This window comes from Anas platyrhynchos, chromosome 8 (genome assembly GCF_047663525.1).
Source record: "Anas platyrhynchos isolate ZD024472 breed Pekin duck chromosome 8, IASCAAS_PekinDuck_T2T, whole genome shotgun sequence".
Taxonomy (NCBI): domain Eukaryota; kingdom Metazoa; phylum Chordata; class Aves; order Anseriformes; family Anatidae; genus Anas; species Anas platyrhynchos.
In genome coordinates this window covers 16,283,977-16,310,275 of record NC_092594.1, presented here as the reverse complement: position 1 = coordinate 16,310,275, position 26,299 = coordinate 16,283,977, and the positions used below count along the sequence as shown (strand labels likewise).

The 26,299-nt window shown below is 42.4% G+C and overlaps 1 protein-coding gene across 2 annotated transcripts in view; it reads left to right on the top strand.

Annotated features, from left to right (window-relative positions):
• TEDC1 (tubulin epsilon and delta complex 1) overlaps nucleotides 1-26,299 on the top strand; it is a 69,531-nt gene that overhangs the window by 3,451 nt on the left and 39,781 nt on the right. For both annotated transcript variants that reach the window (XM_072041686.1, XM_027463176.3), the window contains exons 3-5: nucleotides 4,981-5,183; nucleotides 16,318-16,488; nucleotides 22,396-22,494. In XM_072041686.1, the coding sequence (XP_071897787.1) occupies nucleotides 4,981-5,183; nucleotides 16,318-16,488; nucleotides 22,396-22,494 (473 nt within the window). The remainder of the gene's footprint in view (nucleotides 1-4,980; nucleotides 5,184-16,317; nucleotides 16,489-22,395; nucleotides 22,495-26,299) is intronic.

Below are 26,299 nucleotides of genomic sequence, written 5' to 3'. Positions count from 1 at the left end.
TGCTGGTTTTATACAACCTTTTAATTATCTTAGCTAAAAACCAGCACAAGCACTTGCTGTATCCCAGAAGAGGGCTGTGAACCCAGTACGAGGGTTGCTGTGTGCATAGCCATTGGAACAGCTTTTAGGAAAAGAAGCCACATTCAAATGGTCTTGTGCTTGTTTTTTCTTTTCAAACAAAAACCTTACTTTTTTTTAGGACAAAAATTTTTTCCAAAGTTTGGCATACTTGTTAAAGTTTTGGTCTGTAGTCTGTGCGTGTTGCCAGGGCTACAGTGGTTCTTTTCTTTACTCTGTAAAGCGAGGCCTGTGTTTCAAGGACAGCGTGTAAGATGTTGGGCCACTTGTGCTCATGAGATGCTAGGATAAAGCAGTGCGTTGTAAGGACAGAATGCTCTTGCAGGTTTAGCCTCATGGAAAAGGACAGATTTTCACGTAAAAATTGTTCCTTTAATTTGGGAAACCCTTTTAAAGTGGCTTTCCAAGCTGCACTCCCAGGGTGTATTTCTGTTTCAAGATAATAGTTTTTGTTAGTTTTTGTTCTGTTCTGTTCCATAAATGAGTTTTAGAGAAGATTAAGATTTGCTTTGAATGGTCATTCCCTTTTTATTGGTGTAATGTGAGGCTGTTTAGAAAAACATTCTGCATTATGTTTTTTAAATGAGTGATAAATTTTACAGCCCCACTGGCAAAACCTAAAATATTTGAAAAATCACGTAGAAGAAAATCCCCACAGATTGATGTTTTAAACTAGTGCATTCTTGCAAAAATAACCCAGAAACCCTGCTGAAGTCTTTCAGTCAGTGGCTATAAAATTCTGCAAATATTTTGGTTTCTTATTTCGGAAGAATTTTTTTTCTTCCTATAGTACAAAGCGCTCATCCTAAACTGTGGTGGGAAACATTTAATGCACTCCAGCCACTGCAGCGTGTCAGAGCAGTGGATCTCTCATTAGTGGAGTACAAGACCAAGCTGTGCAGTGGCACAGCTTGACTAAGCATGACTTTACTGATGAAGCAAGTCACAATTAGTGGCTTCACGTTGCTCTTTCGTGACAGAGGCTGAGGACTGAGGGACCTGGTTAACGCCACACCAGGTAGCAGTGCAACGTGCATTTCGATAGTTGGAGGAGACCTTTCTTTTCTGGAGATGCAACTCCATTTTTTTAGTATAAGAAAGAGGTCTGGAGCTGCAATATGTTTTTGTTTGACAAACAAAGTGGAAAATTATCTTCTGCAGCAGCCACTACCTCTGCAGGTGGTTCTTGTCTGAGTGTGTGAAGTTACGTATCTGTCTGTTCTTGTACTGGATTTAGTTTCTTCCCCTCTTAGCCTGCTAGACCAATGCCTAACCCTTATTTGAAAATCTTCTTGTGATTGACTGAGACATTTTGTGGGAGTCATAAAGCAGAAGAGCACAGCTGGAGTACAGTTTTAAGAGAACTGAACCGTGAGGTTCATCCACAGCTTGGTTTTATGTGCTGAACATGTTCTTATAAATAACGTGCATGCAGAAAGGAATTAGCTGGAAAGACTGAGCGGGTCTTTCTATATGGATTGCCTAATCCTAATAAAATGCTGGAAGAAAATGTTGGCAAAGAGAAGGTGTTCGAGTGACTGGCATTATCTGCTTATCTGCGCGATGTTTTTGCTCTCTCTTGGCTGCATGTTTTGGAAGAATCCATCTTGTTCTTTGGTACTTATATAGCCTCCACTGCCACTTATCTCAGGGCTGTGCCCTTACAAGGCAGAGCATTGTGGAGATGGGGAGAACCGAGTGACTTCTGTAAGGTCATTTAGGCTTTCTAGAAAGGCTCTGTGACTCTCTGAGCCCCCGTCCCAGATCCATGCCTGGACCACTTGCCCACAATTCCTGCCTGATGCCCGCACCAGTCATACCTTCTTGTAGGAGGGCATCATATTGCAGAGAGAGAGCTGAAAATGGGAGATAAAGAACCAGAGCAACAGAGAAGTTCAGGTGGCAAACTGCCTTGGTGGATCTGGTCCCAAGTGATTGCCATGGGAAGGGAAATGACGAAAAAGGGAGGGGAAAAAACGAACAAACAAAACCCTGGCTTGCCCTATGCTGTCTCTTTGATAGGTGATTCCTCAGGGAGCTCCCTGAACTGCAGATGGCAGCACGTCTCACTTCTGTGCTTTGAGAAAGAGGGAAAGTAGGTACTGATCTTCCTCTTGGAGGGTTTCTGCCTGAGCCTGTTCCAGCTGTTCCTTTCTTGACAAAGACAAATGTGTAAGGAAAAGGAAAGGGCAGCATGAAAATCCAGCCAATATGAGAACATTCAGTAGTGATCAAAATAAAACCTCTTAAGATCCGAGTGCTCTCCTGTACGTGTGATTGGAGTGTGTATCTATGGCAAGGCTGTGAGCAAGCCCTGGGCATCTCTGCCACCCCAGCATCATGCCGGGAAGCTGCTTGTTTTTAAATATTCACAGGTTCTCCAGCAAGAGCAAACAGTCATTTAGAGGTTTGGGTTTCCTTTTTGTCTGTGGTGCCAAAGCAGGCTAGGTGTAAAAACAATTGTCACACATCTGTGCAGAAGCTGTGCCCTGCAGAACACCGGTGCAGCAAAAACTTAGTAGCTCTGCACCTCACGTTGCCTGCTTAATCACGCTCCTGATGTTTTTTTTGTCAGTTTTGGGAGCACTCTGGTGCTCTTCAATCTCAAACACACCTTCTCTGTTTTGTCAAAGCACAAGGAGCTCGATGGCTCGTGACCACCAGCCCCTTCCAGCCTCAGCAGAGCTGCAGCAGTGCCCTGCTCCTGTAGGGTTACCAGCACAAGTCAGGTTACAGCTCCTCGTTCTGTCTTGGCTTTGTGTTATTTTCAGTAGATGAGACTCCCTTAGCATTTTGCAAATCAAGCCTCTCTTTTCACTGTGAGAGCCTCTTATAATTAACCAATTCCTTCTGAGAGCAGTATTGTTTTTCTCATTTTTGTTTTGAAGTCGGTCGTGATGTGGTTCTTGAGCTTCAGCAGTCAGTGCTAGACAAAAGAATGATTACAGCGCGTGGGGCTGCTGAGGGATGTTCTTAGCACAAGTGGCCAAGGAGCAGGCAAATGAGTATGTAATGTGATGAATGAGTATGTTAATTAAGGACAGCAGTGACAGTCCCTGATTGCTTGAGGCTTGTGCTTTGTTGCTGGTGTGTGTGTACCTTCTACATGGAGCATTACAAAGATGCTGAAGCATTAGAATGGAAAAGGAGAGCAGCTTTTCTCCTTACCTTGTACGAGTGCCTGAGCTGGATCAAACTGAAGGTTCCTCCAGCTCTGTCCAATAGTGACAGCCATCAAAAATGGATGCCCAGGGCAAAGGACAGAACAAGCACACAGGGACGCTTCCAGGAGTTAAGTCTTTCAGCCTCCAGTAATTTATATTGTAGGCTTCCCAAACCAGAGGGCATGGCTTTGCTTTGAAGAGTTTTGTCATACTCATTCTCAGTCTTTTCTTTGCCTGTGTGGTCATTTCTTAAAATGAAGCTGTTCTGGGTTTGTGATCTTACTTATCCTTTCTCTTACCTTTTTCCAAATCTTTCATGGTCCTTTTGGGACTGAAGAAATGAAATAACACCGAGAGTTTGAGACGTGAGGTCATTGTGGGTATAGACAGATAATGTTCTTCTGTGTTCTGTCTAGGTTCCTTTTTAGATTTCTTGCATTTGGTTGTTTTTGGATATATAGAGGGTCGAGTGTTATATTGTCAGGAAAATTGTATAAACCAAAATTGTGTTCCCGACTGCAGTGGTCCGTTCCAAGCCTGTTGCCACGTCAGAAAAGTTGGGATTGTTTTTTCCCATTGTGTGCATCATTTTTCATTTTTTAAAGGAATTTTATCTGTCGTTTTCAAATCACAGAACGCAGCGAGTCCAGGCTTTTCATTATCAGCTTGCATTCCTTCCTACAGAGTAATTGCACGTCAGCGCCAATCGTTCTGTCGCTCTCGTATCGTCCTTGTCACGTTGAGTTGGACGGCAGAGGTTTAGCTCAGAGCCCTCTTGTGAAACCACCGCGTCTTCCCACCCTCGGATTCTTGCCTGCTAGTCACTTGTTGGTGCAAGCTCACCCTACTGGCTTAGTTTCTTTCTGCTAGTTGAATGCCTCTGGGAAGCCTAAATATCCTGCATCAGTTGAATCTTTAACCACTCGTTTGGTGTTGCCTTTGCAGAACTCCAGCAGCTTTTTCAGCAGGACTTACTTCTACAGCAGCTGTTGGTTCTTCCCCAGCATATACTGGTTATCGTTGTGGCCCCTAATTATGTTCTTTATTACAGTTTTGACGACTTTACCTGGTACAGAGCGGAAGCTTCCTGGCCAGAACCTGTTTGTATAATAATTTTATCTCTCTTTCATCTGTATTTCACAGTTCTGTAGCGCCTGTCTTGTAGCTGTCAGGTAAAATTTGCTGGTGTGAAGGAATATGGATTGCAGCGTTCCTGAGCACTAAGTAGCCCGTGCAGGCTGGTATGCAGCGTGGTGTGCTGCGTTATCTCTGCCTGCCCACTGCTACTTAGAGATTTGCAGCAGGCTGCGAAACTCCTATCTCTAAATTCCAGTTTCACTCAGGAGTCAAGTGACTCGAGGTATTTACTAATTCATGGGATGCTTGGTGGCTCATAAAAAATGAATAGGTGGATTGGAGTCCTGGTAAAGCGAGGGTGGCTATTTACCTCTTTTGCTTTTGTTAATCTCCTGAAGCCTTGATCTCAACTCTGAATTTTTCATTTCCCTTAGCAGTAATTTCTGTAGGTCAGAGTGGGACAGCATAAGGAAATCTCTTACCTGTTACCACTTTCCTTTCTCAGTTGTCGAATAAAGTACCAAACCCTGCTCTCCACTGCTTTCCATTAACCTTAGGCTAAATTAAAAATCTTATTCTCAGAGCAACAGTTTCTGGAACTGAATGGGTGAACGCATTGAGTAGCACAGTGTGTTATTCGTGATTGTTTTCTTCTTTTCAGATACCCAAATTAGGTTTGTGAAGTCGGCGCTGTGGTACCAGGGCTATGGCAGACCAGAGCTCCATCGGCTCCCCTCCGATGGCTCAGCAGGTAGCCGGGAGCTGCTGCTGGCATTTTCCTGGCTGCTGCACAGAATCAGCCTCTTGGAACAGCTCTTGGCTCGGAACAGAGTGAGGACTGGAGATGAAACCTCTGTGTGCATGGTGAGCCTGTTTGTGTCCTTCCACCTCGTCCACCCCTAAGTAATGTTCTGTGACAGAAGCCGTGTTATCATTAGTGTGTAGTGCACAGTGTGTGGTGTTGTGGTGCCCTTAAAAATAAATGCCTTATTCTGGCTTTGTAAAAAAGCTGCAGGGGCCAGCAGCTGGAACCTGTTTTCATTCCCTTCCTAAACTTTGTGTGCAGGTGATCTGGATTCCTTCTCTTCCTCAAACTCCCCTCCCTGAGTGAATGCTGTGATTACTTTTTTTCCTTGCAGTATAGATGAGACCAGTTAGGAGGAGTGCAGGTAAGTGCATGGCACTGATCTCTGCTTCCAGGCTGTGGGCATGGAAGTGGAGGTAGGCAAACAGATGAGCTGTGAATGCTGGGTCTGTTGGCACAGGGTAAAACAAGTAATCCTAAAGCAAACAGAACGTAAAGAAAACATCTTGGGGTAACTAATGACCTTGTAGCTTCCTTGCGAGAATAATGAGGTATACAGTTGTGTTTCCATCAGTAAAAGGACGTTAGCATACAGAAAGCCTGGTCTGAAGTAACGTGTGGATAGCTGTGTGTCTATTTCAGGTGCAATGTACGTGATCGGGGTGAGGGGAAGGCAAAAAGAAAACCCCAAGCCCACGTTATAACATGGATAAAGGATAACTGCTATTAGAACCCATCCTGTGTGTTTAAGAGCATGTGTTACTATATAGATGGTTGCTAAATGGAAAACAATTTAAAGGGAAGAGTCATTTCTGTAACAACCTTACGAGCAGTATTTTGGGAAAACAGACTACACTTAACTACACTCCAACTGCTGCACAAAAAAGGGAGCAGAAGAGCTGCAATGTGGTGCCTGGCGTGCTGGGTGTGAGTGCTGGTGCCCTCTGGTGCTGAGAAGGGCACCTGAAGACCTTAGGAGAAACACACTCGTGAAGATGCTTTTACTTTAAGCTTCTTGTTTTTTCTTGCTTTTTGTTGTGTGATAGCAGAGATTTTTTTTTTTTCTGATCCTTAATTTCTATTACAAAAGAGGGATGAATGAAGTGTAGTAGCAACATGAATTCAGGAAATAGGGCAGCACATACACCGTTTTCTCTGAAGGACTAAGTTTTGCCTTTTCCAAAATAAGCTGAAGTAACTATGGTAGAAGAATGTTATCTCATATGCCCACATGGAGAGGCATTAAGCAATTTATTGCCATGCCTTTAGCGTCAATTGTAATCTTCTCCACCTGTGTTTCTCAAAAAACATACGTATTTCATGTTCTTTTTTTTCCCAATAACTGTCCAAAACAGTGTTTACAGGTCTGGATTTTTTTTGATAGGTCAGACAAATAAGTTTATAAACTGGGAGTTGGAGTTAGTGTATGTATGTAAGGCTTGTTGTATTGTATTATTTGGTGTTCACCTAGAGTGTTTTCATTATAAAACTTGCAAGTAATAAAACTTATAAAAACAGTTGCTACTAAGGAAAGAAATAATAGGTTGTAGTGGTGGAGGACATGTAAACAGCGTGCTTTGAGATTTGGTATCATGAGGCAGTTAAACTGAATTTTCAGGGAGATACCTTATCTTTTGGTTGATAATTACAAAACCAATCAAATTGACCAGTAAAACCTGAGCAAGTGAAGATCTAGAAGTGCGCAGTTCAGGAGATAATGATGGGTGTGAACCAGAAGATAGGTGGGTCACACACCTTCTAATGGTAATGAATCAGTTCCTTGTATTCCACTCAGGAAAACCTGTTTGAATAAAAGTGTGATAGCTATTGTAGTGTTACTTTGTGGGATACCTTCCTTAGTACCCGCTCATGGGTCAGACAATGTTTTAACCCCCTAAAATCATAGGAAGGAAAGAAGGTGAGGTTGTCACTCTGACAACTGATATCTGGTAAGTTAAAGTACAGCTTGAACAACTGAAGTGCTTCAGTTTTGACTCTGAATGTTAAATACCAGGCTTTTCTGGTACTTAAACTGAAGTGTTGGAAGATACGTAGCAGATTGTACAGACATTTCTAAACATGCCAGAGATGCAGTCTCTGCAATTGCAACTCTCTTCTATTTGAGTAAATTGAAGGAAAAGGCAGGACAACTAGAAAAATTTTCTCTAGAGAAAGATCGGTCTTAAAGAGCATTTCGGTTTCTTTTTTTAAAACAACTGAAGCTCTCAGCTGAGAAAGAGCCTGAAAAATGTTCCACCACATGGAGCCCTTTTTAAAACGTATTATAAACAATTGAAAATATTTTCTTGAAATGAAAATGTTGCAAAACAAAAAATCCTTGAAATACTATTTGGTTCTGTGCACTGCCGAGATCTCTGCCAAAATCAGCAAAGCATGGAAGCCAGTACTTACCAGGAAAGCACATCTGTTGGTCTACTAGAGAGGATAAATGTGAAGAAAATCCTTCCCCTTTGTCTTCATCTAAAAACATGGAGCCTCAAGAACTGTAGGCATAGCTGTAGTTCAGCTGACGTGCATGTGGCTTGCTTTTAAAATTTTGTTGTAAATCCACAGATGTGGACAGGCTCTTTTGTATGAAGAGGAGAGAATGCAGCTAATCCCAAAATTAAGGATGCAGTGAGGACTATTCTTTCGGGCTATGTTGGAAACAAAGCTTACAGGCAGCTAAATTGCTGATAATATGCCAAATACCCAACATATCAAGGGCCAATTAAATTAATTCCGTTCATTTCATTTCAGATTACCTCTCTATGGCCTTTTCTTCTCTGCAGTTCCTTAGCAACATATTTTTTTTTCCCCCCTGCAAATTGAACACTTCCATCTGAAGGATTTCAGGCCAGTTATTTATAGAGGGACAAGGGTATTCATGACACATGATGGACATTGAGCTCAGCCGCTGCAAGGGATTCAGAGCTTTAAGATCCTGAGCTCGGGAAGGCATCCAACAAGCTTAATTTTACAGGCACTTAGATCTTCAGAGTCAAAAGTTAAGTGATTTCTAAAATTATGAGCTAAACAACGGTAAAAGCATGATGAAAGGGTTAGGATGCTAGGAGGTAGTGCTTAGCGTGTCTGAAATAATTAAAAAAAATAATAATCTTGAGGGTAGTTATTGGTAAGGACAGGTATGGTTAGTAACCTGGGATGATTATACGGGCTGACGGCTTTGATGTGTTAGGAGAATCCTTCAGGGCACCTTGTCTCACATGGCCTCCAGCTCCTGTTTTTAGAAGGGCAGTGCTGCAGTGTCTCTGCTGAGCCAGGCGTGATGTTCCTCCTGCAGGATGCACCAGCTAGCAGGACTGGGGGACACGCTGCCCCTTCCACCTGTGGCTCAAGTCCATTTTATATTTACTGTATAGGTTTGTCAGCAGGTTGATGACACCAGCGGTGGTAGGTGAAAAGTTCAAATATTGCATTAGTCAACTCCTTTAAATATATAAGAAGATAAAAAGTCCCTAGTTCTATCAGTCCTGTAAAGACTTGAGTGCAGTCTGAGTTGGAGGCACACATGTAGAAGTCTACCTGGGCATTCTCACCTGTTTTTATGGCCTTAAAACATGAGTGATTAGTAGATGGACACTGCCTTGAAAGGCTTTTTACACCCTGTGTGGACTTCTGTCTCAAATAAGCACTGCGGAGATGTTGGATGTGGCATCTTTTGTTGGTTTTGGTAATCATGTACGTGAGGAATACTCTCAGGTGCTGTTCATAGATTCCATATGAAAATCCTAGACTGCTGGGGAAAGTTTACAAACAGACCCAAAACCTCCACATCTGAAAACCAGCCTGTAAAGCGTTGCATAAAGAACTACCTGTGACAAGTCCTGCTCAATTTAGCAAGATAATGGACTTCTCCAGGGAGATTCTTCCTCTTGGTTTCATGCCTGTGCAGTTGGTGGCGGATTTTCTTAATTTGTTTTGAGTTGTGAAAATTCACAGACAAATCCAGTGCTTCTACAACTGCCAGGCTGGGCAGCAACCACCACTTCTCTCCAAATCAAACCCATTAATGCAGGGAGGTATAGGTGAAAACTTCCATGAAACCAGGGTTCTTGCATCCTGTGGAGGAATTCTGCTAGTTGTGCTGAGTCTCTGTGCCTAATTTAGGTGTTTGTTTTGCAGTCTGACATGTCGCTGACCAAAACTGTGTGCCAGGCATCTTTTGCAGAGTGTCTGGGTGATCTTCACCCAGGAAGGAAGACAAAGAATGAGAGGACCTTGAGAGAAACCTGGTAGAAGCATTGGCTGCCCATAGCTGAAGGCAAAATAGAATAAAATAAACATCTAGTTGTGTCAGTGAAGCCTGAACCCTGTGTATAAGGCCATAACAATGGAAGTGCGATTGCTCATTTATTTTTCTCTGCCACTCATCACCAAAACTGTCCTTCACTGAACCTATAAAATAGACCTGCAGAGTTCTCACTCTCTCTCCCCGTCTCTTTAGGAAGCAGATAATTGATACAAACCTGCCTCTTTAGCATATCCAGCATTTGACTGATTTTATTTTTGCTTTGCTTTTTAAATTTTACTGATAATACCGCAGCTTTATCCAAATCTGTGCAATGGCTTGTGCAGATAATAGCAGTGCTCTGTGGGCATGCATTCCTTCTGTTCCTGTGGAGGTATGTGGCCTGTGCTGGTATTATTTCTACAGCTGAAATTAATCTATGTGCCCAATAATTTAATTATGTGTGGAGGCTGTGGAGTTTTCAGATGAGGGTAATGATGTTATTTCCCTCATTATCACCAAGCTATGTTGTACAAACACTTGTTCTTGGTTCCAGTAATTCCCTCTGCCTGCTTCTTGCCCTCTGTGTGAAATTGGACTCCCCTCCCCTTTTGTGAATTCGTGGTAATCAACAAATAGAGCTGTTATGGCTGGTGTACTTGGAATTCATGGGTGTCTCGCTAGCACGCCAAAGTGAACTCGGTTTCATTACTTCTCGTGTGGGGGGAAATGAAACTAAATGTGCCTTCTGACTCTTGGGTTTGCAATTTGATTAATCTCTTGTTTGTCACAGCCTAGCTTGGCTCGCTGGCTATTTCCAATATAGTGTGAGACTTCTGCCTGATTTCTAATCTTGCTGTCAGGATGCCTTTTTTTTTTTCCAGAAGTCTCGCCTGGCCCTGCTGCTCCATAAACCACACTGCTAGATGGAAGTGTGAACACAGCAGCCCAGCTTGATGTTACCACCCACCCCAGTACAGAACCAGGACACCTTTGACACTACTGTCAGAAAACAGCAGTTTTCTGTTTTTTTCCCTTTTAACCTATTACAGCGTGGAGAAAAGGAGGGAATCTTATTAACCTATTGATTCTGACTTGGAAGCATAATTGCTTTCCATGTTTTCATGGGCTATATTAGCCTGTCAGCTCTCATTTTTTGATTTGCCTCCCCTATTCCCTTTGCTTACACTTCTGTTCTGTTTGACCTCCTGTCTTACTCTAACTCTCACAATTTATCTTGTTGCTACTACCGTTGCTCTATTATAGTAGCTGTTAATGTACACTATTTTTAAAGACCTGGAAAGCTAAATAGAGGGCACAGGATCCCTAAAGTTTCTTCTGCAGAATTTGTCTCCCCTAACTTTTGCTAGAGACTAGTGGAAAATTTATGGTTAGCAACATTTATTTTTCTTTGACACAGTGAATACGCTCTTAAGCTTTTTTTTTGAGACAGTATCTGAAGTTAAAACACTCTAAAAGGTGGCTGAAATGATCAAAAAGGCTTATAATTTAGGCTTTTCACAGAGATCTTTTGTTGAATATGTTGTTTCCTTGGGTAATACCTGAATTTTAAATAAATGCAAAATTGTTTGAACCTGTGACTTTACAGCTGATGGGGTTCTCACAGCAATCCCTGGAGCCTGTCGAACTTTCACAGGCTGAGAGGAAGATGAGGACTGATGTGCTCATGCGAAGCCTTACCATGGTGATGCTGGTACTGTGTCCTTTGCTAAAATGGGTGCTGGGGAAGCCAAGTGATGTTAAAATTATTCGGTGTCTCTCCTGCCCTCCAGTGGCAGGGAGCAGGCAGCACCTTTTGGTACCTTCTGGTTATCTTCACCCTTTTGATTTAAATGGGAACACCCTCTACTTCTGGTGTCCCACTTCTGTGAGAAGGGTTAACTCTCACTGCAAGATCTTTTGAAGGAAAGCACTTCTTCCTCAGGAAAGCGTGGACATGGAAAGAAAGCCTCGGGCAGAAGTGCAGTGCAAGGCGTTATCTGTATTGCATTCACTGTGCCCTGTGGGATTCTGTGGGTTAGGGCTGCCTTACCAGGTGTTTAGTTCAGTAATTTGGCTTCTGTGTGTTGTCTGAATACATAAAGCAGTCATTTGTATCGCTTCTACTTTGTGAGCACTTCTGTTTGTGGATATCTGGGTGTCTAATTGCTGCGTGCATCCCGTGGGAGAGGTTTCTTACACCATCCCTGTCTCCTCATGCGCACAGCTGTCTGCATCCTGCCTTGTCTAGGAGGAAATCCAATTAATGTTGATGGAGCTGTTAATGAAAATAGCGTTGCCCCTTTCGCAGCCATGCATTTGAGTTGTTCCTTTTCATGTTTTCCCTCCCACAGGTAGATATAGGGCTGTATCAGGAAGGTGGGTCTGATGCTCTGGTACTTCTGGCTACGGTGTTTAATTTAAAAAAAAAAAACAAAACACCTCTTCCCTATTTAAAGATATGTAATTACATTGATTAACATATGTTATGTCAAATGAAAACCATTGTGTGAATTACGAGCAGCTCGGAATGAGCTCTCAGTAAAAGCTTGCATAAGCACTTTATTGCTGTGATTTATGTGATTGTTTTGTCTCTCCCGAGTCCTGCAGCGAGCGATGTAGACACGTCTTCCCACCGCCGGGATGCCAGGCTGCACGCACAGGGTAGCTAGGATTTGAGCAGCACCCGTGAGTAAATAGTTTGTGTCTAGGCACGGATTAATTTGGGTGGAAGTGAGCATGAGGGTGGGAGCACTCATTAGGGGGTTTAACTGGTTGCTGCTTTGTGCTGCTGTGCTCGAGGGTTGCTGTCAGCTGGGGATTAGGCTCGGTGCACACATCCCTGGGTTAAGCAGGTTCCAGCAGAGCTGCTTCGCCACGGGAAGAACAGCAAGCGCTTTGGTGGCCGTCCAGATACAGAAGCAGAGAGCTGGTCCTTGGAGGGATTTGGATGCATCACGGGGAGAAGCTACAGTGAGCTGGGGATGAACCAGAGCCTGCTGTGGTCCTGCGTTTACCAACAGATGGCAGCTCATCGTTGCAGAAGAGCATCTCTCAGGGAGCTGGCCCTGCCGAAGCCTTGTTTCACAGCAATGCAGGCAGCACAGGCCTTTGCACTTCCATCGAGTGTGCAGGGCAAAATAAGGCAGTGTGGTGTTTGTTCTGCACGGTAGCTGCATTCATGTAAGAATCTGTAAGCATTAAGAGCTCTCTATGAGTTGGGAAGCTGTAGAAGTTTAAGTAAGTTGCCCAATACAGGGTTTGCTTTGAAGTACTATTTGTGCTTTTTTTTTTTTTTTTTTTTTCCCTCAAGATTTCCCCTGAATCTGGAAGGGATTTTACTTTAAATCAATTTTTGGAGTTGAGTTTATTCAAAGGGTATGAACAGACCAAGGTCAGCCCCGTCCCAGGTCCCTAAAATGCTCATATCTCAAAGGGAACAAGCAGTGCAGAAAATGTTCCCTTCTCAATTTCTGCTAACGCATTGATGCTTATGTTGTTCTTTGATGAACTATTTATATGACAAAGTGCTTGTTTAATTTATCTTCATCCGCTGCGGGTGAAATTGCTCTTTCATTTCCAATAACACGGAGTTGCTTTGTATTTCAAACCAGCGAGGAAGGCTTTATTTCTGCCATAAGTTGAAACTTCATAATCTTTACTTTCTCTGAGCGAGTTGCATAAAAGTTGTTTGCTTGGATATATAGAATAGGAATTAAATTGATATATTCCTGTGCCTTTTTTCACACCCTTCCTTCTCACACCCCTTATTCTTTTCTTCTAAGTACTGCTGTATCTGGTGGCTTTTCTCAGTGTTTTGTGAATCCAGCTTCCCAGCAGAGTGCCCTACGAGGGCCGTGTTAACTCTTTTTGCATTGTCTAGCCACAAGTGTATTCGAGTGTTTTGAGAATGTTCTGGTATCTTTTTTCATAACAACTGGGCTTGAAATAGCCTGGGAAGGAATGCTGAGGGCACAACTTGTGTCAGAGACTAAATTCTAGGGTGCTTTGCAGTGATTTTAAACACATGCTCTTAGCTCTGAGTAAACCAGAGTTGATTTAATGAGCTTGGGTAGGTTTTGTAGCTTGTAAGCTGCCTTCCTTGGGCTGGTGCTCTGCTCTGTCCTGGAGCATGCACTTATTATGGGGCTTAGCTGGTTATTTGCCTGCATCTTTCTCCACAGGAGACCTGGGCTTAAGGTGTGGTAAGTGTGGGCAGGTTGGGAGTTCAGGAAGGGGCTGGAAGAGAACTTGGGTGAATATATACATGTTGCTATCATCAGGCCTGTGCTGGGTTTTCCAAATTTGGTAGTAAATAGACATTGAGATCTTCTTATAGCAGTACCGTGAACGTTTAGGGCAGAAAAGTTTGTTGGGGTGAGGCAGTGAGAGTGAAATGGAGATGCTTCCTCTGAGCTTCTGCTTAACAGTTGTGCTGATCACAGGTGCCCTGCTGAGTCTACGTTATCCAGTTTGCTGGGATATCACCAGTGTAATGGGACAAAAATCCAACACTGCACCACGGTATCAACACGTGATAAGGTGGCATTTGTCCTGCAAGCCTGCAGCAAGCATCGTTCTGTAGCTGGAGTCCGTGTGCCTTCCTTCTCTGAAATAGAATCAGAGAAATGTTAATTACAGCAAAGAGTTTCTAAGCAAAAAGCTCTTCTGGTAAGTGGCTCTGGAGCTGGTGTGGAGCATCCAAGTGAGGGGAGGCTGTGGAGAGCGCTGGGTACCTGCCTTGTTGTGGCTTTGCCTAAATAATAGGCACTTCTGTAAATCAGAAGTAACCGCAGGTGTGCACCCAAATTACCGCATAGATTAGATAAATTCACAGTGATATTTGAACCAAGGACTCTAGCTTGGGTTGGTATTTTAGTGATTTTTCTCGCGCTGGGAGAGCAGTAAATAGTTTTAGATTGTGGAGATGGCTCTGGAAATTGAGGTCACAGTATAATATGCAAGACTCTTTTTTTTTAACCTTGTTTACCTTTATGACAGGCTAAGTATTTCATAGCAAAAGGAAATTTTTTGCGCAGTTTGTGGAATAAATAATAGAGTTTCTGTTAAAAATGCATTGGCTGGCTGGCTTATTTTAATATTAATAAGGCAGATTGCTACTATAAAATTAGCTCTGCATGGTGTTTGTCATTTTACTGCCAAAGCAATTGAGTCTAATGCCATTCCTTCCTTAAACGAATCCCCAGGAGAGCAGTAGTTGTGCTATTCTCAAGCCTCTAATCCAGGGGAGTTGGAGTTGAACTGTAATTGATGGGAAATGCATATTTCAGTCTGGGAATCCCAGCTATGAGAGCAGGGCAGAGTCACGTGCTGAGCTCTGTCTTTGGCCCTGTGGCTTGCTGGCTGCTTATTTGCAGTGTTTTAGTGTTGTTCACATGTGTGTTTCCTCTGATGTACTAATACCCAGCTGCTTGGGTAGTGTTTAGGGCCAAGCCAGTAACCATATCTGTATGATTTCATAGTCCACAAACCTCACCTGATGGTGGCAAGGTGATCTGCACTGCGCAGGTGCTGTAGCTAGGCCTGCAGTGCTCCACAGCTCAGTGCTTTTTGGTTTTTGGTGCTAAAAGCTGACAGCATCTGAGGAAAAAGAGTGACATTAGGCTTGCTGCAAAGGAGGTAGTCTTTTCCTTGCTTCTTTTCTTTTTTTTTTTTTTTTCCTCAAGACAAATCTGTGCCTTTAAAAGGAAAAGCCCTTTATGAACCCTGTGCTGCTGTGATTTATAGCACGTGTTTATCCGAGCCATAGAACGAAGGGAACAAATCTTGATGCGTTTTGTTATGTGACCAGACCAGCATTTTTGTGCTTATAAATAATAGGAACACTCATTGTGTTAGAGGCATTGTCAACTGAGGCAATAGGTTAAAACAGGTATTAGGGGTTATTTGATCACCGTTACAGATGCACACCTTCTGAAACCTGCATTTAAGGCAAGATTGAAACTGCCTTATTTCTGCATTTTTGCAGTTTGCATTTTTAGTTGCGGATCCAAATTGGAAGCAGCTTTGCCTGCCAGCTGAATCTCGATAAGATTTTATTGAAGGTGAAAGTCTGCGAAGCAGGGAAGCACATATGTTTAAATACCGTTGAGGTCTATGGGTACAAATATCTGCTCAAGTGTTTTCTTGAAAACAGTCATATTTCAAGTAGACTTCTTGAGTTTCTACTTAAAAGAACGTGTTGAATCCAACTGGGAGACACTTTCTTAGCTGGAGAATGCCAGTTCTGAACCTCTGGGCCCTTGCAGTTCTGTGTTATTTCTACTTATATGCTGTAGAGTTATGGATTGCTTACTGTATGTACTTCCTTCAGGCTGGATGAAGTTGACAGATCCACCTTTAAGTGGTGCTACTGACATCAGAAGTGGGCCAGCCCATGTGTTCCTCTCTTACTCATTTGCAATCTGCAGTCTTAGCTGAAAATGGAGAAGGAGGTCTGTTTGTAAATGTGAATGATTTCCTTGTGCAAGTCTGGGGGAGCTGGAATTCCTTCCGTGTTCCTTGGGAAGGCGATATGACAGAAATGTCTTGCTTTGTACCATTAGCCAAGGAGAAATTGCATCCAGAAGGTGAAGGTGGTTGGATTGTTTGCTTGTTTATTGGCTGCAGCAGAACGAAAATTATGCTTAGTATTTCAGAATCTCTCTTTGTGTCTTCCTGGGTATGGAAAACGAAGGACAAGAGAGGAGACAGCTCACCACATTTTAGCTGAGAAGCTGATGCTAATTCCAGACTTCAGTATTCCTTTAGGCTGTTGCCAGTCCTGTTTTCTAGAAGATTGTAATTGCTCTCTGCCTGCTGGAGTTCGGGGAATTTTTTTTTCCTCTTTGCCCCATTTGTGTTGTATGCTCTTCACTACTGATTGATTTGAAAATGTTGAAGCTATCTTAAAATATTTTGGTGTTCTCTTCTGCTTTCAGTGTGAAGATGATCTGTCTCAGAGCGAGCAGGGTACAACTGAAATAGCACCTGAATATGGGCCAGAAGACAGAGTTGACGTTCGATACCTTCAGTGGCTAAATGGGAGGCTGAGGTTCCAGTGGCGGAGTTTGCATGCTCAGCACCAAGAGCAATGCAAACTTTTACATCAGGTAAATGATTCCTGTAACCTGCTATGGCACTGTTTATTATTTAAAAGCCTCGTCAGCTAGTGCTACATGTATAAATTATTCTTGGTTGCTAGTTCGGCATTTTCTCTAGATAAAAGTGAATTACTCTAAATATAAATACCCTCACCTTTCCCCAGTGGGGCAGAACAATGAGAAAATAAAGCACGGACTGTGTTCATAAGGTTATAATTGTATAAAAGTTTCCCTTCCAGGTTAGCATGTTAGTCACTTCTGCGGCCAGGTAAGCTGTCTCCATGTTTCTCAGAAAATGCCTGCTAGAAGCATGACAGAGCATTTGGCTCCCAGAGCCAAGCTGTGACTCTGGATGTTAGTTTATCACAAGAGTGCATTCAAAATGTTGAGGATAGGTGTTGAAAGTCATAGCAGCAAAATAAAATGCAGATTCCCCTTCTGCAGTACTAGGGTGCATCCAAACAGAACCCAGAAAACCTACCTCCTTTTAAAATCGGGATAGAATAGCACTCTGCATCGCTGAGATTCCAGTTCTGTTCCGCTTCATGAACAATGTTTATGTGACCATGTGAGAAATGCAGCTATCTGGGAGCACCATGTCTGCTTAGCATAGAAACAACCTGTAGGCCCAAAGTTGACAGCAGTGGCGACTGCTGAGACAAGTTAAAATAAATAAATAAAAATACTCCTAAAAGTTATTCAGTGGTGTTTTCTTTTACCTCCCCCCCCCCCACCTTCTGCATTCACATCTCTTCAGGTAATTGTATGGATCAGCTTGGTGTTGTACCCAGAAGCTTCATAGAGAATCTTTCTGAGGCTAAGAACAGGTTTAAGAAACTTCTCAAAGAAGGCACATCAGAAAGTCGTCAGAATCAGAACAAGAGGCTTTTGAATGAAGATGCCTTCTTGGCTTTAATCCTGCATGTGACAGAGCAAGGCTGAAAACTGTAATGAGGTTACATTTTGTTCTTTACATGAATTGATTGCTGGGGAAGATGTCTGATTGACAGCCCAAGGGAAAGATCAGGTGCTGTGTGTGCAGCATCTAAAGTAACCTTTTGCTTCTTGTTGCCCACAGTGAATGTGCTTTCCTGAGCTGGAAATGAAGATAGCAATTCACTTTAAGTGCAGGTGCAATCCTCAGCTTTTGCGCTGAGATTACAGACAGTGATGCTGCTGGGAGAGATGCCTTAATGATGTAAAGCTCAAATGAAATGATTGGTATCTCCTCCCCTTGAAAAGCTACCTCTATTTTGGGTACGCTGATTTTTATGGTAGGTGAGGCAAATATCTCCGTAACTCATCATCAGTGCTCTGACTTAGCTAGGAGGTGGCAGTAACAAATCATTAGGCAGTCTCACTACCTCAGCTTGCAGTTAATGAGAGCAAGAAAGAATTAAGAGCAGGTCAAACCAGGGGCCTCGAGAACAGACACTCTCTCATGGTCCAGATCGGGCGCCGAAAGGAAGAGATGTGCTGATTAGGCAACACTGCTTAATTGTTGACAGGGGACATGATGACCTCCTATGGGGACTGTCCTTTGCAGTAAACTTGGGTTCTTTTCCCCCTCTGGCTACCTGAGGGAAAATGTTAAAGTTAGGACTGATGCAGTCAGGAACATAGGAGACAGGTTAAATATGATGCAGTTCTCCACTTGAGGATGGACTGGAGTCCAGCTCCTCCAGTGGTGATCACACACTGATGCTATGCACAGTGAAGTATGTATGTGTGACTGTGGGAGTTCTGGGTGTTCAGAGCTGTAATAAATTGCAGGGCTGTGATTTATGTTTTAGTCTGAATTAAAAGCAGAAAAATTGAAAGGCAAAAGTGGCTGGAAGGGATTTCATTACAGTGCCACGTTAATGTTAACTCTCATGGTACCGCAAAACATAATGCGTACAGTTTAACAGCTGCATAAACAACAATTGATATTTTCTGATTCTTTATAGAAAACTTTTGTTTTTGCATTAACTTAGTTTTAAAACTTTTAAGCTGCTTTGCTTTGTTACTGGACTGAGCTGATCCAATATGACCTGTATGAGCTGTTGCTTTTCTCATAGAAACCACAAACATGGTATGCGAAAGGCTAATGAGTGTTATGATTTTTAATTACACTGACAGATGTAGAGGGCTTTCTCTACAAAATGATAATTATGGCTTTTACTCTGTTTAATAACTTACCAGGTTATGCATCTCAGCTGTGAAACAGTCTTATTTACTGCTGATCATGAGCTATGGTTTTTGCCAAGCAGTGGCGACACTTCCACAGATTTCATTTTGTGACTCACACAGGCTTTAAAATACCATATTCTCTATTTGGGGCTTTCTGAGAAAAATGCATCACGCTTGGAGAATGTTCTCATTCAGGAAATGACTGCTTTGCCACGCTATTTTTTAAGCATGGATATTGCTATTGGAAATGAGAATTGTTTATTGAGGATCCAACAAGAAGCTACCAAGATGGTGAAGGACTCACTGAGATGAACGTGGTCTCCGAGATGAAGCTGAGGGAGTTGGGTTTGTGCTGTCTGGATGTGGGAGGCACCAGCAAATCGGTGCCTTCAGCTATATGACAAGTAGTTACGCGGAAGATGGTTCTGTATTGTTTTTAGTAGTACCAGATGACAGACTAAGAGAAAAGAGCCTCAGGTGGTAGCATAGCTGGTTCAGGCATGTTAGAAAAAGCATGTTTGGGGTGATGGGCAGCGTTGGAGCAGGTCAACAGAGATAATGAACAATTAACATCCTCAAAGGTTTGCAAAACTTGCATGCATGTGTTGACAACAGGCCTTGTCAGAGCAAGGGGCTGGACTGAAGATATACAAGAGGATTTTTCTTCTGTGATTTGGTGGACAAAATACTGAATTGCTGAGGTGATGGGGGACGTGTACTTTCAGGTTACAAGTGATGACTCATGTCATAATGAAACAGTGCTGTATTGCCTGGAGAAAGGGAAGAGGAATGGTAGGAGGGAAATAGGAGGTGAAATGGAAAAATAACTGACTCTTCTTTCTCTAAAGTGCACAGCCAGTAACTGAAACCCTCGTCTCTGGAGTATGGGATCCCTGGGAGCCCCGTGTTCTCTGTCCTGTCTGCAGCAGCTTAAAGTTGATGGCGTGAAGTTGTGCAGCGAGCAATTTGGGTTAGTGAGGAGGGAAGCCTCCCTGGATCTACAGCCTAAGTGCTCGTTAGGTGCTCAGACTAGCTGCTCCTCTCTGCCAGCCCTCATGAGCTGCTCTGAGTGCCTGCAGCTCCCGGGAGGCTTGTTGGAGCTCACAGACACGCACACACATGGCCTGCTGGAGGATGGAGACCTCCTCAGGGAAATCTTAACCTCTCTGGTGCTGAGGAGCTTTGCAGCCTGAGGCTGTGAGCTGCTGAATAACGTTATAATGGCTTCTCGACATGGGCAGGTTGGCCTGCTTTGAAAGTATAATAGAGCAATTCTACCTTAATTCCCTCAAAATTCTCAGTGGTACTTATTTACCTGGTATGCATTCAAATATATCGAAGCATGAGGGAGAAATTACCATGTTAAGGCACGCCTCATGGCTCCTGCTGTTCCATTTCTTCTTCTTTCTATCAAGTACCAGTGGAATATCTGCCAGGTTTTTGATCCCTCTTGAATTCATAGGGGAGAGCAGCTGTTTTTTGTTAGACCTTGAATTGCCACTTTACCTTAAAAAAAAAAAAAAAGTGAATGAGAAGCCTTGTATAGTTTCAGACAAAGAGGTAGGAACCTGATTATTTTAAAATTGTCTTTTTTAAAAAAAATTCATTGTGCCGCAATCAGCATGTAAAAAGAAATAGTGGAGTTTCTGCAAAGCTGATGGATTTCCTGTGGGTATTTTCAGCTATCGTCTATCCACTGAAAACTAGGACAAATTACAGCTGAAATAGGGGAGGGTTGGGCTGAATTAAGATGTGAATTTTGTTAAGCAGGTAGATATCTGATTGTGGACTATGGGCATAGGTTAGTAGGAATAAAACGATATTAAATGGAGTTCCTGACAATAGAAGAGGGACTCTAACATAACTGTTGTTATCAGATTGTGGTAAAATGACTACAGTGGTTGTAATGTGCTTGGAAACTGTAAGAGCAAGAGTTGTGTTCTGTTAAGAGGATGCGAAGCAGTGCTGGGAAATACCTCCAATGAAAGGAGTGGTTTCTCATGCCTGCTTCAAACTAAGCAGTATAAAATAAGATGTATTACAATGGATTAGATTGGTGGTGTCTATATATCTGATAGAGTAAAAGAGCAAAGGGGCAGGGACAAATCTTGATGCTGTGAATAACAGGGCAGACTGATGCTGAGAGATGACCACGTTACTGGTGATTTGAGTGATCTGAGCTGCAGGTGTTGGGTGCACCTATATCTTGGTGTGAAGTCTGCTGTAAATGTCTGCATTGGTTAAATAAATCTTCTTTTGAGATTTTTGGTATTTGAAAATCTTTGTTTTCCTAACGCGAATCTGCCCTTAGATCTCAATGGTGCATTCTGTAGTGCAGTAGAAGCTTTTCCTCTTGTGCACGCGTGTGAGCTATGAAGAAGTCCCTTTTTCATCTTCTCTTACATGGGTTAGGCAAGCTGATATCTTTGCAAATTGCCTAAGCTTTTTTTTCCCATACCAATTTAGGAATTGGTAGGGAAGCTTCCTAGAAGTGGCATTCGAGGAACTGTGCCTGTACTCTGGAGCAAAGAAGGTTAGTGTAAGGTTAAATCGAACCTGCCTCCTCTGTTCCCGTTGAGTACAGCGACAGCTACACATGCCCTGTCTCTCACCCTTTTCTCACCCATTTCTTTTGTCTCAGTAGCATTTCCAGCGTTAGGGTATTTGCTTTGGGCTTTAGCTGGTAGCCTAGCTGCAAGAGGGGTTGAAATTCAGCCCCGGTGCTGGGGCCCGAGGGTTTTGCTGCTGCAGTTACACAAGAATGCAGCCGAGAGGAGTGGTGAGTAGAGAGGAAGAACATTGTGTGGGGAGGTGCTTTTTTTATTTTTAAACTTGCATAGCTTTGCACATGTGACAGATGGTTGTCACCAGAAGTGAGTTTGGGGAAAGGAATGCTAAAATATTCCTAAGTTTCAAGGAAGGGTTGATAATTGCCCAGTGCCTGTCAACTTTAAAATAGTTGTCAATACCCAAGTGTATGATAAAATTCATATTAGAATAAAGAAAGAAAAGCAGGAAGCATTCTCTGTCTTCTGGCAGAAATATTAATGAAATATGAGCGATTGTCTGACAAATGTGCACCGCTATCTTGTTTGGCAGCTGCAGTTATTACAGTAACAAAGGGATCAGCTCTGTATAGGAGGGATTGCTTTTTATTGTTCCCTTGACTAACTTGGGAAGCTTCTTCGTCGAGTAATTGATGACACCATCACCAGTGCAGCTGGGACAAGGTCCCGGGAAGAGAAAAACAAGAACATACAGCAGCAAAACAGAATCTTGCTGTAACAAGGTAGCATTTCCTGCTTTAAAGGAATAAATGGCAAATTATCCTGAGGGTATCCTTTACCCCTGTTAAGACTTCTGCTATCTATGTGAATGTTTTTATCCTTCATGCTACACTCAAGAGTGCGTGTAGCAAGGAAACAAGGAAAAAGACTCAGAGACATAATGAAGAGAGCAATCTTTCACTTTTACTGTGGTGACAACAGTAGCAATTCTCGCATGTGTTTCTTGTAATAGTGTTGGACAGACTGTTTTGTGGAGTGTGCTCATGAGTCCCTGCAGAATGCTTTAAAGAGGTCTGTTTTGGTGGTGGTAGTAGCTATACTTGTGCTTATCCGTTGGGAATGGGCTTGTAGCTGCTGCTTCACGTCACCATTGCATCCGTGCAGCCGTCAGATGGCAGCTAACAGTGTTGTTACTGACCTGCTCATCATACTGACAAATATCTTTAATCTGTTCCAGATCCATTTACTCACTAGTGGCTCTCACGTGGACCAGATCCTTGGACATTTTTCCGTCACAGAAATGGATCTCATCAGACAGCCAGAGAACTACAAGCAGGTAATGCTTTTTCTGTAATACTTGGACACTTAGTTTGCTTTAGACAAACATTGTCCAGCAGAAGACTGCACTCCTCACAACGCTTTTAACCATTTCCAACAGAATTAAAGACTTGTATTACTGAACTGTCTGTCTCCTCACTTATAACTGGTATCCACCAAATGTTTTTTCCTTGTTTGAAAGGGTACAGAAGATAGATATTAGGCTGGGTTTTGCAAAAAGTGGTAGACAGGCAGTGGGGAGAGACCTGACTGAAAGTGCCAGTGAAGAAAAGGATTGTAGAATAAACCCATCCTAGATGAGCAGGCTGACTGCTGTGACTTCTATGAGTGACCCGGTTCCATGTTCAGTCATCTGCGAAGTAAAAAAGATTTTCTTCTGCGTTCAGACCGAAACTCCTAGGGCAACATTATTTTTCCTAGCATGCTGTTTTAGCTGTAAGGATATATTTCTGCTGCTCTCAAATATTTGATTACCATAGATGTTTCAATTTATTGTTTGTAGTAGTACAATTCGCCTGTTTTAGTACAATGTAATGCATTTGTTTTACGAATCAGTTCATGGAAGTTCTTTTATATGTAACTAAAACCAGATTGAAATCTAAGACTTTGGTCCTCACAAAATCAGCATTTGGCATGATTCTGCAGTCTGATCACGTCTGTTTACTCAAGGAAGATACTCTTTCTGCTGACACCTTAAGAGTCAAAATGACCATTGTAAATATTGCACACACAGAAATTCAGGAAAGTAGATTTGAAGATGGGAGATGGTCTTATGTTCAAACTCCCTAAAGTAAAGTGCACATTAATCTTTCATCACTGAGTACTCTTTGGATGAACCGTTTGCATCCAGCCTCTTGAAGAGGTTCAGCTGTTTAGAATGTTTTCCTGGAATACTGTTTTTTTCCTAGAGCAAGTGGCCAGGTCAGCCTGAGATTTTTTTTTTTCTTCTTCACAATTCTCCTGCTGTGGTTTGCTCAGAAGCTCAGAGCAGACAGCAGCACTGTCCTGTGAGGCCCATACTTTACAGACTTTGAGCTTAGTAAGTGTCCAGAAAGGTCTGGTGGGCTGGGACAAGAAGCTTCTAGGCTGCGTAGAAGAATTTTGCAACCACTTTTTTCCAAAGCCTTATTCTGAAATTGTCACAGCATACTGAAGCATACACTAATGCATAATGATACTCTAATGAAGCCTGTTTGGTTTTGACAGCTCAGTCAATGAATCATTCAAAAAATCTTCTTTTTTGCATGCTCTTCCCTTTCTTGGGTTAAAACCACAAATCTGGAAGTGGAAGACTTTACCATTTGAACAGGCCCCAAACAAGTTCCAGTTCTAGTGTGTGTGTATTAGAAGTTCTTTTCCTATGTCACTTACTGCTTGGACTGGTCCAAAATTGGAATTGTTTCTCAGCATTGTCAGCTGTGAAATTTGTGACTTCTTGAAGCTTTCCAATTTATTTAAGAAAAGGGGTTCCTCTAGCCCATTCCTTTGTGCCTGATTCTAAAATGAAAGGAAAAGTTGCGGGCTGTCCTCGCTACACTTCAGTATACATATTTTCAAGAGACTTAACATTTTAACTGTCACCCTTTGAGTAGCTTTTGTCTCCCCTTATCCTTATTTCCCGAAGAGCAGCTTCCAGAAGTCAGATGCTTGGTATGTATGAAGAGCCCGATATAACAAGGTGTTGCGGGCTTGAAAAGGCAAGGCTATTGCAAGTGCCAGTTTTCCAGATGGATATAGTACTCAGTATGCAAAGTGCTGCTCCTTTGGAAAACATAGTGAAAAGCCTAATTTTCAAATATCTTCATAAGATTAAGTGAATTATGCATATTTGAATAGCTTGGTTTCAAATATTGGTGCAGATGGCAGCACTCTGCCAAATGTTTTTTCTAAAAACTGTGAAGTAATTTTTTCCTCTTTGAGGAATATGACATTTCAGTTAATGTCACCTCAAATAATAACCTGCTGCATGTATCAATAGAGAGAGCAAGCATATACATTTCTTACTGTAATGCACCTCGTAATGGTGGATGGTGTTGTACGTTCCTTCTCATGTTAGGCACCTCTCAAAGAGAGAAATGTATAAAAAATCAGCTGTCACAGAAAGGACGTTGGACTGGTTTTATTGAAGCCAAGAGTTCATTTTCATCTATAATATCCTGATATAAGATGTTCTGACCTGCAATAAAACAAGAGATGTTTGTTCTGACAGGGGAAGCGTGCTAGAATACAGAGCTATGAAGCTGAACTTCAGTTTATGAAACGGAGAAGTCATGCCACCCCTCTTCTATAGCAGTTGCACATTCACTTTAATTCGTTCAAATGTTCTTCCCTTGAATTTCTGACAATAAAACTCTTTTGATATGTTTTTATGTACAGGGGTTTTACTGGATGTTATTAGTCTTTTATCATCATAAACGTCTTTGGCAGGTTCATAGAGCTGGAAGCGTTCCCAGTGTAATAGTTTTAATTATGTTTGTCCCTGGTGAGGCACGATCAAAATTCCAACTTCTCCTGCAGTTTGACTTGGCTGTGGTTATCTGCGTGTGCAGTTTTGAGTCATTGGTCACTGCCTTGTTTGATTCCTGTGCCACCAAGAGATGTTGATGAATGGGGGATGTTATTTCAACCCATGTCCCATTTCCAGGGATGTGTGCATGCTCCTGTTAGTTCGTGTCCTCTATGTGTGTGTCCCCTCTTTCCCAAGATGTTGTAGGGAGTGGCTGTGACGTGGGACAGATTGTGTAGTTTTTCAGACTTGTGATCCCAACGTGACATAATCCCCTCCTTGTGTATGAAGCCCACCTACCTTAATTCAGCACTGCAGTGTCACCAGCTCTGATGTTGTACTTGGAGCTTGAAAAATGTATGTTGCCCTTCAGAGTCATTAAATTAAGTTTCTCATCAAACTGTGAGCACGTCTAACAATCAATGAACTTTGAAGCAAATCAGCCTATTCCTTTGGTTCCTTCTCTCTCTTCTTATATCGCTCTATGCGTGGAATTCAGTCTTGCTGGTTTTGTGATTAGCAGAGATTAAAAATTGTAGTCAGAACTCAGGTCGTTGGTGCAATGTTGGCAGTGTTGGAGAGGTCATTGAAATAGTAATGAGTAAAGACGACACCTTTAAATGCCAGTAGATCGATTTACTGTGTGTGTCAGCAAATAAATAATGCAGCTGTCTGCCAAATTGATGTGCAGAGAAAGCCATAGAACTGGGGTGTGAATAGCTAATAATTTTGCTTCAAAATTTGATGGAAAATGTTTATACTTGTTGATTATTAACCTGTTTTAAGGGGAGTTTCTTTGGCCTAAGGATCTAAGGTCCTTGGTAGGAAGTAAATAACACCAAACAAACTGCCTGTCTGGCTTTGTGTACATTATGCACGGTCAATTCCACACCCATAAAAAATTCAGGTGAGCTTTAGCTCTCCAGGCAGCAGAGATTGGGTGGGCTGGGATAGGATGGTGTTGGCGTAGCATGAGTCTGCTTTCTGGGTTGTGAGTAGAAGATGTCAACGAACACCATGTATATTGCTTCCTTCAGTCAGATGGGACTCCATAATTTCTTCTCAGGACATTCAGAGGGTAAATAATCAAGTTGTAAGGTGAGTTGATTGTAGGCACTAAATCTCTTGGGCGGGTTCTGTTAAAAACATCTGTCCCAGCTGGCTGATACAGATGGGTGACACAACAGGTTTAGTCTCTGTGAGGAATAACTTACTGCTGTTCGTGAATTCAAACCTTAAAGAGCTTCTGTGCCTTTCAGAACAAGTAGATGTGGGCTGGGAATATTAGGGCTTGATA